This window comes from Echiichthys vipera (assembly GCF_963691815.1).
Source record: "Echiichthys vipera genome assembly, chromosome: 7".
Classification (NCBI taxonomy): Eukaryota; Metazoa; Chordata; class Actinopteri; order Perciformes; family Trachinidae; genus Echiichthys; species Echiichthys vipera.
This window is the reverse complement of record NC_139832.1, coordinates 13313577-13331144: the sequence shown is the minus strand read 5'-3', so window position 1 is coordinate 13331144 and position 17568 is coordinate 13313577. Positions and strand designations below refer to the sequence as shown.

At 42.4% G+C, this 17568-nt stretch overlaps 1 protein-coding gene across 1 annotated transcript; it reads left to right on the top strand.

The window, feature by feature from the left end:
* Positions 1-687: 687 nt before the first annotated feature.
* dennd4a (DENN/MADD domain containing 4A) lies at positions 688-17405 on the top strand (the record flags this gene model as incomplete). The annotated part of the gene is made up of 30 exons (XM_083916185.1): positions 688-998; positions 1191-1437; positions 1533-1602; positions 1754-1923; positions 2793-3031; positions 3127-3193; positions 3303-3361; positions 3452-3596; positions 3885-4060; positions 4424-4524; positions 5473-5691; positions 6026-6171; positions 6635-6655; positions 8138-8271; positions 8564-8696; positions 9003-9209; positions 9307-9435; positions 9567-9711; positions 10975-11097; positions 12017-12127; positions 12735-12803; positions 12923-13764; positions 13857-14073; positions 14612-14703; positions 14809-14984; positions 15218-15581; positions 16045-16162; positions 16431-16593; positions 16693-16757; positions 17269-17405. The coding sequence occupies 30 exons, from the start codon at positions 688-690 to the stop codon at positions 17403-17405; spliced, it is 5196 nt and encodes a 1731-aa protein (XP_083772311.1).
* Positions 17406-17568: the final 163 nt, after the last annotated feature.

Genomic DNA, 17568 nt, shown 5'->3' with positions numbered 1-17568 from the left:
CTGGCCCAGTGCTGAGAGGGCGTCCAGGGCTCCATGTTTTGTGATAAAGCTATAACAAGCTGACTCACAGGCGCTCACTCTATTCCTTTCTTTTTCATAACATTGTTGAGCGCAGAATGCATGTCGTCTGAATATATCCTCGCTGAGAGCTCCAACGAAAAAGCTTTTTGCTGCACTCCAGTGCACCCTCTATTCATTTCCCAATGCTTGTTTATAGTTCTGGTACTTTTCCTTTCTGCACATTTTTCTTTCTTGTTTTTCTGGAAAGGCATGTGTTTCATTTTATACAATCGGTTATGGCATATAGCAAGGTCATTGGTCTTAAACTCTCCCATATTTCTTGTTGAAATATGGTGATTTTGCAGACAGGAAGGGCAGGCATGCTAAATGCTTCCAGATGTTCTCATTATATTCTGTTGTTTCTTCAGTATAGTATGAATTTGTAATGTAGGTTATGTCTGTTTAACATACTGCATGGAATGTCTATTTCTGTTTTTACTGCAACAATTGAACAATTAATACAGCATGCTCAGAGAGTGATTAGTCCACTCTGCCATGTTGTGCCCTGATGGCAAAGGCCCATTTTCTCTTGATTTTAAGATCGACTACAGCTAGTAATATGCATAATGGAAGTCCTCCCCCTCTCTCCCCTTCTCTATTTATCAGCCCACAGTGTGGGAATGGGAAATGATGGAGGATAAAGGGCCTCGTGTAGCCGACTACTTTGTGGTTGCCGGCCTCACCGACTCGTCCAAGCCTCTGGAGGATGAGCTCCACTTTGATGATGCCGGTCCTAAGTCTGTAACACCAAAAGCCCCTATCACCGACGTAGCTGTGGTGATCCGCTCCCTGGGTGAAGAGGTACCTCCGGGTTTCACCTGTGTTGAAAGCACCCCCTCAGGTCTCTCTGCAGAGCTCAATGGAGCCAGCCTCAGGGGCCAGCAGATATTCTTGTGCTTCAAGCGAGGCAGAGATAAGCCTCCACTGACAGATCTTGGGTAAGCAGTAATCCTCAGTCACTGACCTATTACTCACCCGGCACCACTAATCACTCCTTTGCCTTGGGTCACTATAATCTGTTCTTAAACACATCCTCTAATCTTAATATATTATCAGATCACTCGAGTAATTTTTCTTTATGAATGTCTTGTGTCAAAAGGACAATATATAAAGTCAGCCCTGTATTTCAGGATTCTGTACGAGTGGAAAGAGAAACTGAAGCCTGGATGTCACATCGTCCAGACCACGCCCTCAGGTCGCCCTGCCAACATCAGCAGCTCGTCATCCCAACGCATCTACATCACGTACCGCCGTGCACAGAAGAGCCAGCCCCACACTTCGCTGGCTGTCACTGATGTCTGCATCATCATCCCTGGCAAGGGGGAGATGCCCCCTCACACCTTCTGCAAGGTGGACAAGAACCTCAACAGCAGCATGGTGGGATAGAGCTCTGAGAACACAATGTTATCTCTATCGTCTGTAAGAATAATGCAGATTTTGATTGATCTACAATGTCTTTTCCTATATTCCAGTGGGGATCCTCAGTCTACCTTTGTTATAAGAAGTCCCTGGCTAAAGCTGACACAATCGCATACAAAGCAGGTAAAGTGGTGTGCCGGATTTGTATTATGAGCCAAAGTGAATGCTCAAGTAATCTGATTTGGGGAAATGTCAGTTTTATTCTGCCTGTAAATGAACATGTAATTGAGCTGTGACCACTGTGTTTGACTGTGTTGTGTGTATTTGTGTCCAGGTCTGCTGTGTAGGTACCCTGAAGAGGACTACGAGTCCTTCCCACTGCCTGAGTCTGTGCCTATGTTCTGCCTGCCCATGGGGGCAACCATCGAGTGCTGGCCGGCACACACCAAACACTCCCTGCCTGTTTTTTCCACATTTGTACTGACAGGTGCCTCTGGAGAAAAGGTAAACCACCTCCTTACATTAGCCTTACCAGTAACCATGATGATTTTTCATAAACTTTCATAAACAACATACAAACAAACAAATCTACACACATACATACTGATTTTGCCATGGAAACAACCAACATAAACAGGTCTCTGAACACTCTGTTCAGAGACCTGCTAATTTTCATCAATAATGATTAATTAAGCGGTTCCCCCAAGTTGGCATTAGTTGTCTGGTCTTAAAAATATCAATTCTCCTTTAATTGCTTAATTTCAGCCAGCCTCTCCAACTTAATCCCCCCCCCTCTGTCTCTCTATGTGCATTAGTATCCCTTATGGATTAGCTTGTTGATGAACTGTAGTTTTCCGAAGAATACCAAACGATCTTAATCAACTTCTAAAGTCTGACTGAAATTGAAAATGCTCTAAAGGCAGTGTTTTGAATACTAAAAGGCTGTAAGTCTTTGAAAGCAATGCGGCATAAAATATTTTTCTTTTGAATAATGGAAAAACCGTGGATCACTTGGGCTGGTGCATACATTTTAAATGCTGAATGCCTAAGTGACCACTCCTTCCCTGCAAACTGTAATCTGAAGACTGGTCTCCTGGTATTTCATACCTGAAATTATTTATGTATTTATTTGTTTGGAAGGAACAACTTCAAAGGTCTGAGTATGATTTAGCTGATTTATTATGATGAAAATCCTCTAGTGGAGCCGCCACAATAGCTTACCTGAATAAGTTCTTTCAAAGGATCTTTTGTGCTTTGTGTCTTTATAAAGTTTGCGTCAGGATGTTAACAAGTCTTTGTGTATATGTACTTGTGCATGAACTGAATTCTTTATGCAAACCATCCCACTTACATTGTGATCCTTTTGCTTGCAGGTGTACGGAGCAGCCATCCAGTTCTATGAGCCTTACTCAGAGGAGAACCTGTCTGAGCGTCAGCGCTCACAGCTCAGCCTGCCAAGCTCTGATCTTGGACCTGATGGGACCAGGAGTGTTTACAGCAACAAGAGCATCTGTCTGCTCTCCCACTGGCCCTTCTTCCAGTCCTTCAGGAGCTTTCTCACTTTCCTCTACCGATACTCCATCTCTGGACCACATGCCGTGCCCATTGAAAAGTTAGCAATGTTTAACAGATTAATTTTCTTTGTTGATGTCTTTCAGTCATCCTGGTTCAAAGATTCAAGTCTTTTTTCTTTTTTTTTACTCACAGGCACATCTCTCACTTCATGCAAAATGTGCCGTTCCCCTCGACTCAGAGACCACGCATCCTAGTGCAGGTGAGCTTAAATGAGTGAAGTAATGACCTCAGTTCTGTATGCTTGTTTTATTTGCTTTGACATAAATGTCTTTAACACGCTCTAACGCTCTCCTGTGCGTCTCCCACAGCTGTCTCCACATGACAGCCTGATACTGAGTCAACCTGTGTCCTCTCCACTACCTCTCAGGTAGAGAAACATCAATAATATGCAAAACATGAAGACATTCTGTACTTCACAGTCTTCATCTGGAACCATTTGTTTTATTTGCCTGTCTAGTGGTGGAAGCCTCTCCACGTTACTGCTGAATCTGGGCCCGAAGAACGCAGCTACTCTGCTGGTGCTGGCTGTCACAGAGCACAAGATCCTGGTTCATTCCCTGCGTCCAGCTGTGCTCACCAGTGTTACGGAGGCCCTCGTGTCTGTAAGTCTTTTGTTATTTTTTTAACTTTCCACTTTTCCTGATAATGCCACTAAATAGTGTGTCTTCTAATGTGATTATAACTACAAGGGGGTCAATGAACTAGACATAATCACATCAAAGAAGACCCTCTGGATTATGAATGTTCAAACAACATTTACCTATGAAAAATGCTCTTCAAAGAAATGTGCATATGAAGTTCTCCAAAAAGAAAAAAGAGGAGGAAATAAGAAAATATTTCTGACAGTGTATGTATCGACCATATTTTAATGTATTGATCCCCCCTTTCAGATGATTTTCCCCTTCCACTGGCCGTGCCCCTACATCCCTCTGTGTCCGCTGGCACTGGCCGGTGTGCTCAGTGCACCATGCCCTTTCATTGTGGGTGTGGACTCCAGATACTTTGACCTTTATGTGCCCCCAGCTGACATCAGCTGTGTGGATCTGGACACCAACACAATCTCCCAGTGAGTGACCTCTAACCGCAACTGCTCTGAGATAGATAGCCACCTTCAACTTTAAGACACACAGCCAAAAATAATCTTTATATGGTTTAGGTTTTTATAGGTCTGATGGGAGAAGTCCTTCCCAAGGTTATCAGTATCTGTCGAAGAAAGCCTCTTATGTAATGATTTGAGCTAGAATGTGAAATATTCTTAATGTACACAAATGCACATCTGGGTAACCGTCCAACATCAATCCAAAAGTTTTTTGCAGAGAGATTATATTGTCAGTGCTGGTGTCAGTGTACTTGTCTCCCTCCTTAAATCTTTTTGCAGTGTTTGTTGACTATCCTCCCGTGTAATGAAAACCATATGGTGTACTTTCAGAAAAGACGACAAGAAAGCTTTAACGTGGAAAATCTTGCCCAGGAGAGCCTGCAAACATCTTCTGAATACTCTGCATAAGCTCTATCAGCAGCTCACTGAGGGTGAGTCCAGTCTGATGCTGTTTCATTTTATGTGTGGTTTAATGAATAATTTATGCCTGCTACTTGAGTCTGTTGAGTCAGCCTGTACAGTCTATTTTACAGGAAACTCATTGGATACTTACACTGTTATACAAAACCAACTTTTGATGTTTAGTGCATCCCAAAGTATAGTCTTGTCTGTATCCACTACTGCCTCATATACAGACACTTAGCTCAGTCATTTACTGTGATTCCCAGAATTGCTTTTGCACCTTTACTCAAATTTCAGCATATCATGTGGTTGAATGCCTCAGGGTCTATTATGGTCTGTCTGCAGTAAAAACAGAAAAATCTGTATCTCTGTTCTACCATGGATTTATGTAAACTTTGATGCAATATAAATCCCAACCTAGAAAAAAGCTCTTTGATTGCGACAGATTAATATTTACCTTTGATGTTTTCTGCTAGCACAATTTATTTTGGCTGAACTGAAAATTATGTAATGTCAGGTGGTCTACTTTTGGCCAGTGACAGCCCTCTGTTTTGGTCCTTAGAGGATATTTGTACAAGCTTTCATGGTCCTAAGAGGATGAAGACTACTGACTTTGGTGACCCTGACTTTTCGTGACTTTTCCTCTTTTGTTTTTCAGTAAAATAGTAAGAACTATTGGACGGTTTCCTATTAAATTTGCTCTAAACAGTACTCTAGATTTGGACTTTAGCCTAATCTAGTGATCCCTTTCACTTTTCATCCACCTTCATCATTAAAAATCTAATTTGTTTTTTGGATTATGACCAAATACCTGCAAAACAAATGACATTTCCATTAGCCTCAGCTGTACTTTGTGTTTATTGTTAATTACCAAATGTTAGCATTTTTCTTAGCTTGCTGACATCAGCATTTAGCTCAAAGCACCAAAGTACCTAAGTCCTAAATAAACTTACAGCTCACCTGTTGTATGCTCACAGGTGGTCAGCTGAACCGTGAAGATGTGCAGATGGAGCACACGGTAACTGACAGTGAGCTCAACGGTGGGAAAAGCCTCCACACTCTGGAGCTGGAAATCCAGGAGGCCTTCCTGCGCTTCATGGCGGCCATCCTACGAGGCTACCGCTCCTACCTTCTGCCCATCACCCAAGCCCCCTCTGAGAAGACCACCGATGCGAGCTCCCTCTTCGACATCCAAGGTACACTTCAATCTCAGTCTGCAATTATACTGTATGCAATCACAGAAAGGCCTCAATCACCGCCCAATCACCAGGCTTTGGTGATTGGGCTTGTATGACAAATCATAGAAACCACCATGATTAATAGCACAATGTCCCTGTGTGTTCTTATGCAAGCGGAGCAGCAGAGAACAAATTGTTTCATACCGCAGTATTCATTTCCTGTAAATGTCGGTTAAGTCTGCACGTTAACCCCGCAAATGTTCTGAAACAGCTTGATAAGTGAATGTTTTGTAATCCAATATTAATGCCCGCTCACCATGTTTTTCATTACATAATATGTTTGGCTTCATAGGCTTCCTGAAGAGCAGAGACCGCTCCCACCAGAGGTTTTACTCCCTCATGGCCAAGACTCAAATGTTCAGCCGTTTCATAGAGGAGTGCTCCTTTGTCAGTGATAAAGATGCCAGCCTGGCTTTCTTTGATGAGTGTGTTGATAAGGTGAGGTTTGCAACTAATCTTTACGTGGAGTGTCTGTGTCAGAGACAATTTATCAGAAGATGTGTAAGAACAAATGCTCCAATAACAATATTTAGTCTGGCCTCCACCCTCTTCTTGCAGAGGGAACAAAGCAAGCTGAGGCATTTCCAGGGAAGATTAATCACATGCTGTTCCCTTAATTAAGATGTCTTATTAAGGTCTTGGCTTAATTTGAAGGAATTAATAAGCAAATAACTGGAATGAATAGATATAAACAAAGGGTAATTAACACTCTCGATTGAGCCTCTTTTTAACGTCAACACTAGCTTTTCCCATCTCTAATGCCCCATGTTCTTTCAATCAAGTGCTTTTCTCAGTCTCCTTTTTTTGGAACTTCTATTGCTGTCCTTTTATTCTTCTTTGATTTTCTGTCTTTTTCTCTTTTCTGCTGCTGCTGTATCTCATCATGACCCCTGCCTGGTAGCTATTCACCAGTGGAGGCAAGGTAAGCTACCAGTGCTTGTCTCACAATTTAGACCTTTTATGCTTGTGAGGGTTCTTTTTTTACACACTTTCTCCCTTTTTTAGCTGTAGTAGAATCCCAAGTTAAGAGTTTTTCATTGTTCTCAGTGTGGCACTCAGCTCAGAGTGTTTTGTGTGTGTCAAATCAATGTGAGGGGAAAATAGAGTGGAGCTAAAAGTGCAGAGGAATGTGAGGATGTGCATTAGCTGTCAGCCTATGTCAGCAATCTGCATCATTCAACCAGGTGCCATTAAAAGGAACCACACAGATACAGTAGGTTATGTAGAGTTGTTGGAGACTCTGAAGTTAATTATTTGTGCTTGCCTTCCATTGAGATGACTGTGCACTATCCTGACTATCCCGAAATTTAAAACAAAAGAATAACAAAGGGAAGACAAAGACAGGGGTTGAAATATTGTGAGTGACTAGCCCTGCTCGTTAGTCATTTGGGGGTTGGACAGCTTTTATTAACACACACAAAAAACACAAAACATCGCCTGCTCCTCCCAAAAAAAACCTCTCTGTGCTTGCAAACTTGTGCAACTAGCAAGTCACATTTACATCCTGCATGAACAGTGGGAGCTCCTGTACGAGCGGTTGTTGCGGTTATTATTGAGAAGTGGAAGCTTGATTCATTCATCGTCACTGCTGCTGATGTTGACAAAGAGTGTGTGATTGAGAAAGACCTCTTGGGTGTAAGAGGAAGGGCAACAAGCGGAGAAATACTGAGCAGAATCGAAGCGAGGGCAAATAGGTCAGTGAGAGTTAGATGACTGAATCATCCACTCGACTGACTGGAACAAACCCTGTAACGCAGTAGCACTGGGGAGCTATCTAGCCGCTGCCATAATATTAAAGGTTTTTTGTGAAGCTCATGTCTGAGATAAGATGGTGCTCGATCTAAAATAGAACATGGCTTGCCACTTCCAAATCTTACCATGCAACACAACACAGTGCTACTGCTGTTGTTCTCAGACCGGCGGGAAGGCAGTGGAGCTTTTTACACTTTTCTTTTTCTTTTTTTACACTTGTTTTTACACTCCATACAGCAGATCAGTCAGTTATTTCTGAGCTGAAGGAAATGTGTTGGTTTAATACCAAGCACTGCTGCCAATTCAATACAGTTTAATGTTTCCATGCCCCTAGAGCAACATGACCATTTTTCTCCAGGTCACTGCAGCCTGGATTCATTTAGTGTTGTGGGAGTCATAGGAGCCCTTGCATTGACAGTGCCCTTTAGATAAATGGAGTGGGGACATAGGCCATATTTCTGATGGCGATGGACTCATTGCTGACATCTGTTTTTCCTCACTGACCCTCATATCTGATATGATCTGAGGTTCTCACAGTATCCCATGAGCCCCTAGGCACCATTGGTATCTATAGATTTGTGTTTAAAGCAAACCTATGAGGAACGAACAGAAGGTAGAATAATTACAAATGTGTTATTCTCTTGAAAACCAGATGGACAGTGAGCGGCCAGAGGAAACCAGACTGATCGAACTGGATGAATCACACCGCAGTGAGCACACGGTCTATATCAACCCTCCAGAGCTGCCTCCACTACCACAGGGAGAAGAGCATCCTCTGTGCTATAGGTACTCCACTGTGGATCAATATCTTAACGATAGATACAAGACAGGTTGTTTCTCTCTTTCACTCAGAGCACTTCCACCGAAGGACAGACATACAAAATTGCCTTGTCACTGCTTTATGGCTTTGTGATTATTTCGAGGTGGAACGCATCATATTTTGGATTCTTATGTCAGTGCTCAAGCAACTATTGTCCATGTCCCTTGGCTTGCCAGTGTTTATGTGAATTTGACGCCTATGTCGGTTTATATGTTAGAGTGATTATATGTATAAGAATGATTATATGTCTTTCTGCAGCTACTGTGGGTTCCCTGTACTGAATGCTGAGCTTCTGGAGCCGCTGGAGGGGCCAAATCCTCCATCAGCAGGCCTGGCCTCACGCCACAGCAGCCCAGCCAGCCCTACGACCATCTTCAGACGCTCTAAACAGGTCAGCTAATGAGTAGTGATATTTTCTTAAAAAATAGACTCTTAGAGGTGAATGATGATTTATTGTATTAGAAATACCAAATATGAAGACCTTCATTTCCCCTTTTTTTTTTTTATCTTTTACTGGCTTTTTCTAATGTTAAACCATATAAAAGAGAAACATGAATATGTTGTGTATGTGTATGTATTTATTCTTCATAATTATAGATACAGATATAAATAGATACAGATGTAAATGCAAAATGCAAATATGGTTGAGAAAGGCTGATAAATTATCTCTAAATGTAATCTTTTTTTATTATTTCAGGAGATCAAATCAGCTCAAAGGATGGCCAAAACCTATTCATCTATGCCTCAAATGTGGTCCAAGTGTCTACTGAGCCACTGCTATGGCCTTTGGTTCATCTGCTTACCAGGGTTCGTTGGTACCTGCCACTCAAAGGTGCGAGCTCTGCGTACAGCATATGATGTGCTGAGAAAGATGCAGGACAAGAAGTTACAGGCTCCAGATGAGGTGGGGAACTGTATAAATGATTGTCTATATAAGACAGCCACTATATACATATTTAATTGTATAGATTAATTTGTAAATCTGTTGCTTTCTGTCCAAGGTGTGTTACCGTGTGTTGCTGCAGCTGTGTGGGCAGTACAGCCAGCCTGTCCTTGCTGTCAAGGTTTTGTTTGAGATGAAGAAAGCTGGAGTTCATCCCAATGCCATCACCTATGGGTACTACAACAAGGTGCGTGGTCTTTGTATGTATTGTACATACACACAAGGAAGTAATAAACAAGCTAATCTGGCTCTAAATTCACCAGTTGAATGTAAATCGGAAAATGCATGACCACATACTGTACATGTTGATTGCTCTAGGCGGTGCTGGAGAGCACCTGGCCCTCCACCACCAGAGGAGGCTACTTTTTGTGGGGAAAGCTGAGGAATGTGATCCTAGGTGTGCTCCACTTCAAGCAAGCGGGAAGAAAACAACAGACGCCACACAGAGACGCTCAGCTTTCAGGTAAGAATCAGAATCACGGATTGACTCTCTTTTGAAACGATTCTCAAGTGGCCATACAAAGAACTGCAGTTTTGGTCACTTCCACATTGGCTTAATTTTTTAGCCCCGGAGGTCATCTGGTAGAATAGAATACTAGAATACTAATGTCCAGACACAGAGATGCATTGTATTCATTTTTAATGCTACCCGATATCTGGTACCCTCTAATTGCCGTGTTAATTTAGGCTGATACTGATACAATACTTCCACAAACATCTGGTCAAATATGCCATCACAGTCATCACTCATTTTTTTTAGTTAGTTATATTTATAAGTTATATTTCTTAGCTATAACGTTTCGATAACGGTATCTGACACAGTATATCCTGCACTCCCACACTGTCTGCAAATACTAAAACCCACACCAGTAGTCATTGTTTTACATTCAAATCTAACCAGGTCTTAAGTTGTTTGTGATTAAGTTCAAAGGTAATTACTTTTCAGTCGCGTACAAATTCAGTAAAGGTGATTCTGAAAATATACGATTATAATGACTTCCTGTACTTATTAATGAATAAACACGTAAGTGAGTGTAATCTTGTGGGAGCATTTGTTTCTTCAAGGCTTCTTTCCCAGTCTAATACAAAGTTTCATCCCAACTCCATCCTCCAGCACATATCGTTCCCAAGCCGCATTTCTTTAATGTCACTAATTAAACAGAGTGAAGAGGTTTCCCCTTCCCAGCCCAGCAGTCACAGCACACAGGTTGCTCATGATGCCAGCCCCCAATGCCCAGTTAGACTCTCATTACCATAATGACATGCTGAGTGAGGGGCTGTAATGAAAACATCATGCTTAACACCAAATACTGTAACCTTGTTGTTGTAAGTTCATTTTGATTTCATTCACTTCACAAAGAAAATGTTAATGTAATCATGTTGAGAAGCATCATCCTTTTATTTATTTCAGTGAAAAATGATTCGGTGAAATTACAATTGGTGAACCGCAAATGTGCAATTTAATGTGATCGATTCAACCCTTATCTTGCTCTCCTTTGAGCTAAACATAGCACAGAAAAGTGAAACTTTGATTCTCTTTTGGCACTGGCATCCTTTTATGTCGTTCAATCACGGTGACAGCTATGTGGCATTCAAAGCATTCCTGCATCTTTGCAGTGGATGATAACGATTACAGCACTGTCTTATACCGGCTCTGTTCTTATAATCCTGTCAGTACTCTCATTTGTTTTAATCATCCTCTCCCTTTTCTGTTATCTCCCCTCAGACGGCAGTGATCTCGACACAGTCAGTCATGGCAGTTTGGACAGTGCTAATGACTCTGCTGAGCGCACTTCCTTTGACACTGACTTCACTAAAATGGACTCCAGTGATGATGGATTTAGTTCAGGTAGGAAAAGGCTTCTTTCTTCTTCAAACTCTTCCACTTTCATCCTTTAATTGTGTCACAGCTGCTCCTCATGTCACAGCTTCACTCTGGAAAAATCTCACTTCAATTTGATTTCCAGACCACATGGTTCTTAAATCTTTAATTTTGCATATCTCTACTTAGATGCTGTCATTGTACTCAAATAGTTTTTTGATGTCATTACATTTTCTACTTTTTATCAATCACCTGACACCCACAGAAAGAAACAAAAGTCTCTGGCACTAAGAATGCCACTTTTATAACTGCTGAGTCCAAGAGGTGGCACTTGCTCCTCATAAAAGTATCAATTAAAAGGCGAATCATTTGTGGACAAAACATTGTCCATATACTGTAGAATAAGAAAAGAGAAAAGGTAGCATCATGCAAATATTTTTGTCTTTTTGCAACAACAAAAAACCAATTTAGTTCTCTCTACTAATGTACTGTAGACAGTAGAAACACCAGGGCTCACAGTGGTCTATCAACAGGATAAAGACCTTACACTAAAAATATCATGGTCATGAATCTGACTCACAACTTGTCTCATGTTTCTTATTCCTCAGTTGCAAACAATTGAATGAATTCTGTGAGAATACAATAAATCACAGTAGAGAAGATTTAATTTTTTTTTCCTGTAGTGTGACCTTGTGAATAGGATGCAAGTTTTCAAAAACTCTATTCATCTTCTGCCTCTCCAGCTTTTCTATTCTGGGAGTGTTGTGTGCTGTAAGATGCAGGGAATGTTAAGGCGCTCTGCTGAAGATAAACTCTCAGATCAGTTGTCACATATAAAGTAATCCACAGAGACTAAAAAGCTAGTTTCTGATTCACTCAGCTCTTTCTGAAAAAGGACACTAAGCAAAGTGAAAAAATACAAAGAAAAGCCTCTTATCTTTTTCAGGTGGGCAGTCAGACCAAGGCTACGATTCACTATCCAAAGAGGAGGAGAGGATGTGCAGCAGAGATAGTGACAACACTCTTCTAGTGGAGGACAAAGAACCGAGGCATCCCAGTGAGTTATGGATTAGCTTCTATCTCTAATCTTTGACATTTTAGCTACCGTTTCTCCAGGAGTGATTCACCGCTTACTGGCAGCAAAATAAATGCTTTACAAGCTGGGGTATCATATGGCAGTGTGGGTGTACTGTATTCTCTACCCATCCGTTTGCTGTTATATTTCTATGTTTTAGAGAAACAGATTCTGTTGATGGATGAATGTTAGGAATGTTAAGCAAGTGACTGTTAGCATGAGAGGATTTATCTTGAGTTCTGTTGCTAATAACAACATGCAGCGTCAGATGCAATCTCTGTTCCAGCTTTCGTGATCAATAGTCCTTACTAATTGGTGTGGGTGTTGCATCAGAGGTTTAATTGTTTATAACACAACACAGCCATATTTTAGGATTAACAGGTGTCCCTTAAGGAACCACGCAGCTGCCAGTTCTACCTTTCTTTACCCACGACTAGTAGCTTAAGGCTGGCACAAGCAGCAGCACTCCAGCAATTGATGATTTTCTATAATAAATGTAGTGGTAGTAATTGATTTTGCAGGAATACAATACTGATTTTAGAGATTTTGATCCATCTCCTTAACGATTGGATGTCATTTAAATCTGCAGCACCTGAGATCGAGGTTCCAGTCAACAGCATCTCTCCTTCTATAAGCAAATCAACGGATGACACTGCAGGTAGGTTTTATTTATAAAGAAGAATATCAAGAGGCCATTATAATTGTATATAAAAGCCACAGAGCTTTGTTTTACTGTATGGGAGCTGAATGTTGAGCCACGTATGTTTTTTGTCACAGGCAATGGCAACAGGCTGGTGTCCAGTCCATCTGGTGACACGATGATGTGTGGAGTTCTGGCAAAAACAGAGAGGCCAAAGTCTCTGGACTTGTCTGGTGGACAAGGAAGTCTGAGGCTCACTGTCCCTCACCTTGGCTCAACAAAGCAGCATCACCTAGCTGCTGACAGGCTGCATGGGGTAGAAGAAGAGGAGACAGAGACTGATAAACAGAAACCTCAGATGGAGAGAAGCGTCAGCTGCAGCGGTGCAGTGGAGTGGGCAGGTCTGACCTTAGAGAGGAGTGTCAGTTGTAGTTCTGGGACTGTGAGGAGAAAAGGTATTGAGAGAGGGTTTGATCCCCTGTCACTGATGGCCACAGATACGGCACAAGAGTGTGATCAGGAGAACAGCAGCACACCCACAGCACGCCGTGACCTCGCTGAGGAGATTGAGATGTACATGAATAATGGCAACAGCCCTCTGAGCAGCCGCACACCCAGTATGGACCTGCAGAACCCCTCAAGCCCTCTGTTTCGCTCTGCCTCATCTCCTCACACCTCCCCACAACCTCCCACCCTACTCCGCTCCAACACACACCTCACACTGCCTGTGAAATCCAAGGAGAGGCTGAAGACGTCACCGTCTCTTCCTCTGGGTGTCTGCACAAAAGACAGGGAGAGGCCTTCCTCCTTGGTGTCACCCTCCTCACCTACTCCCTCCTCCTCATCATTCTCCATGGACTCTCTGTTCACCCCAACACTGGACATCTTCAAGAGCAGCGTCCTATCAGCAGGGAAGGGCGTGGCTGAGAAGGCCAGTCGCCTCTACTCTCGTCTTTCCTCCCAGACTTCATTAACACAGGTTGGTGATGCATCACTATCCTTACTAATATTTACAATATAAATGCTGATCACTACCTCCGCAATGATATTCTCCTTCCTCCTGTCCTTCAGGATGGGAACTGTGACCAAATTAGTGTATCCTCACTGACCTCAGGAGAGGCAGACTGCTCCTCGCTGCTTGATCATGAATCCTGTCTGGAGCCGGATGGCTTCACCTCCCCCCAGCACGGCAGCGTTTCCCGATTCAGGAGGAGCCCAGTTGTGGGTCATACCAACTTGGGCAGCCCCAGCACCCCTAACAGAGTGTTCAGACACAACTCATTCTCTGGTTTGTTCCACATCCTTTAATCAGTCTGCCCAACAATATTGTTGGAATAATCCTTCTGGTTTTGGTTTTATGTTGTTGTTGTTTGTTTATGTTTTCTTTAGACAAAAAAAAAGACAAAAGCCATAGCTTACAGCCATGCTCCTTGAATTGCAGTTTAAACGTTAGTGGTGTGTTGGTTCCCTGCAGAATACTTCTTGACGATCTAAATTTAGAGTTAGAGAAGTGCTCAGCAAGGGATAGTGTTGGGTGTTCTGTGCGAAACTAGGCCAGCAGGCGTGAGGGCTGAATCACTGTGTAGGCTGCTCTGCACCCAGGCACAGGCCCTATGCTAAACATGCACACATGCATGTACACTCACGTGAAGCACAGCTTCATTAAACCTGCACTGCATTAAAAACAAAGAAGAAAAAAGTCCACTGATTGTACACTTTGAAGAAGGGGTTGCTGTATTACATGCTGACATGTATATCTTTGATAGATGTGTTAAATCATGGCTTTGGCTTGAGGGTCTAATTGTTTAACCCTCCATCGTATCTAGGTGGTTTGGCACTTGCTTCTAAAACCCCTCACACTCCAGATTCCTCCCCCGACACCAGCCGCTTCCAGCCCACTCCCAATTACACCGTAGAGGTAAGGCTACTCTCTTATAAAAATCTCTTATCAGTCACTCCTCTGGAGACTGACTCAGCCTATCATGACTGAGTGTTACACTGTGTCTGCTGCTTTCTGTTGTAGGTGTTGATGTCCAGCTGTTCGCTTTGTAAGATATGTGACTGTTTGGTGTATGACGAGGAGATTATGGCTGGCTGGACAGCAGATGACTCTAACCTCAACAGCACCTGTCCCTTCTGCGGCACAGCCTTCCTGCCTTTCCTCAATGTGGAAATCAAAGACCTGAGACCACAGAGCAGGTAAATGCTCCCCTTACATAGACCAGTATAGTACTGTATATATTCACATAACAGAAAACCTTTGAATAATTAATCAGGGGCTGAATTAACTTAAAATATACAGTAAGGTGTCTTTGATCTCTTATGCTAGAATGTCTATTTTTATAGTGGCTGTCTGGCACTTTTTCAAAAGACACAAAATCTTTTTATCCCTGTGGCCTCTTTAAACAGATCCACTCTTTGTCTCTCCTCAGGTCTTCTAAGGAAAGTAATCCTGTTACAGAGGAGGTCACGTCGCCGACTTTTAAGACTGATACCAACATGTCTGAAGCAGAGTGTGCAGCTCAGTCATCGACGGCTCCCCCACAGAAGCAGGGGAGCAAAGGGAGTGCTGTCCCGGCCCCGGTGACAGTGCCCTACCTGAGCCCCCTGGTTCTGTGGAAGGAGCTGGAGAGCCTGCTGGTAAATGAGGGCGACCAAGCCATGTCCTCCCCGAGTGTCGTCGACCAACACCCCATCGTCTTCTGGAACCTCGTGTGGTACTTCAGAAGGCTGGAGCTGCCGAGTAACCTGCCAGCTCTTATCCTGGCCTCCCAGCACTGTAGCCATGGAGACCAGGTAAACATGCAGGTGTATGTCAAGCTCACCCACATGTAGTTACTATATTTTCTACCAATGCCGACATTTTATTAATTCTGTTTTAAAGGAATAATTTAACATTTGGGGGATTTTCCACTTTTTTCCCATGAATTAGATGTGAATATTGATATCGCACATCTGTATGAAGCTGATCTTAGAGAGCGGCATTGATCCTCTCATCAAATTATCGAAAGAAAGCAAATAAACTTATTCCCCAAACTCTCAAAGTATTCCTTCAGACCTCCCTTGTATACAGAATTTCCAACCTTGGTGACTCCTAGTGGTAGTTTCAAAAACAGACAAAACCAATTTTCAGTAGGAATGTCTCTTCATCAATTTCTTTTTAACAAATGAAAACTAAATACTTTTATGGATATACCAACATAGTAATTCTAACATACAGATTATGGGATTAATCTTCTACATGTTTCAACCCTTGCAGACTCCTCCGAGTGTTTCATCCGAGGACAGTAAGCAGGTACTTGTGAGGATTATGTGGGACAACCTGAAGCTGCACAAAGACAAAGTTCAACCCTGCTACGTCCTGTGGAACTCACACTGTAAGTCACTAAAATGTTTAACAGACTGAGGTATAATACGTTTCAAAGGGTGACATTATTTTCAGAAAATGATTCTGCTAGTAAGGTCAGATATTTATATGTAAATTAAATGATGCATATGCAATAGCTAGAAACTCATGCATAATTCACTTCAGGACTCCTATTAGTCATGCCGCCCTTATCAGTGCTACACTTTCAGAATTGATCTGGAGTGATGGAGATGAACGAGCCTTAGATCAGGGTGACTTTTATATCTTGTTCCTTGTAGGTGCAAACTCCCTGGTTCGCTCTGGGCTGTGTGAAGAAGGCCAGCTCTTCACTGTGGAGCTCCTGCAGAGTTTCGTGAGGAGTATTAAGAAGAGTGATGTCTATCAGCCTATGAGCCAGATCATCCAGCTGCTGGGGGCAGAGCTGGGTTTTAAAAGACAGAGGTGAGGAGATAAAGAGTTTAGCATAAAGCTATGTGTGAAAAATTATATCAATGGAAAGTGTAATTGTTTTCTTCTTTTTTTTCTTTTGTTTTCAAAAAGGAGCCTGTACCGAGATTTATTGTTCCTAGCTCTGGTGGCTTTGGGAAAGAACAACATTAATATCAGTAAGTCCAAAACATCGATGTCTAGTTTTTAGCCATGTTTGAGGCTTGCTTCAAAACATATCTCAATAACTGTCATATGGATTGTCATGAAATTTGGCAGATATCCATTGTGCCCAGAGAGAATGAATTGTACTGACTTTGGTAATTACCGTTGACTGTTCCTCTAGCAGGTCAAAGTTTAAATTTACCCTGTGAAATATCTCAACATTTACCAGATGGATTGGCCGAAACTACATTTATGTCCCACACAGGATGAATCACTTTTGTGATCCCCTAATCTTTCATCAGTACAATTGTACAGTTCTTTGGTTTTTAGACTACTACTACTTTTCTGTTTAGTGCTTGATTTGCAAATTAAAAAAGAATCTGTGGACTAGTCTTTTTCTTTACAGAGACCAGAACAGTTGCTTTCTTGCTTTGTCAAATACGTACTACACCAGGCTAATGGATTAAAATACATTTCAGTGCCATATTACCTCCTCATTGTTAACTAACCATAACCTTTTTGCAGATGCTTTTGACCGGGAGTACAAGTTGGCATATGATCGCCTCACCTCCAACCAGGTTAAATTGACACACAACTGTGACCGGCCCCCCGGAGCAGGGGTCATGGAGTGCAGGAGGACTTTTGGGGAGCCCAGTCTGTAAACTACTTCTCTTCCTTTGTCCCATTATATTTTTCCTTCACTGTCACTGTTGCTGTTTTTGTGGACTGCTCCTCAGACTCAGGACCGGCTTGCCTGATTGGAGCACAAAGCTCTTAAGCACAATGGGAAAATGACACTTCATGTAAAGCAACTGCCAAGAGTTT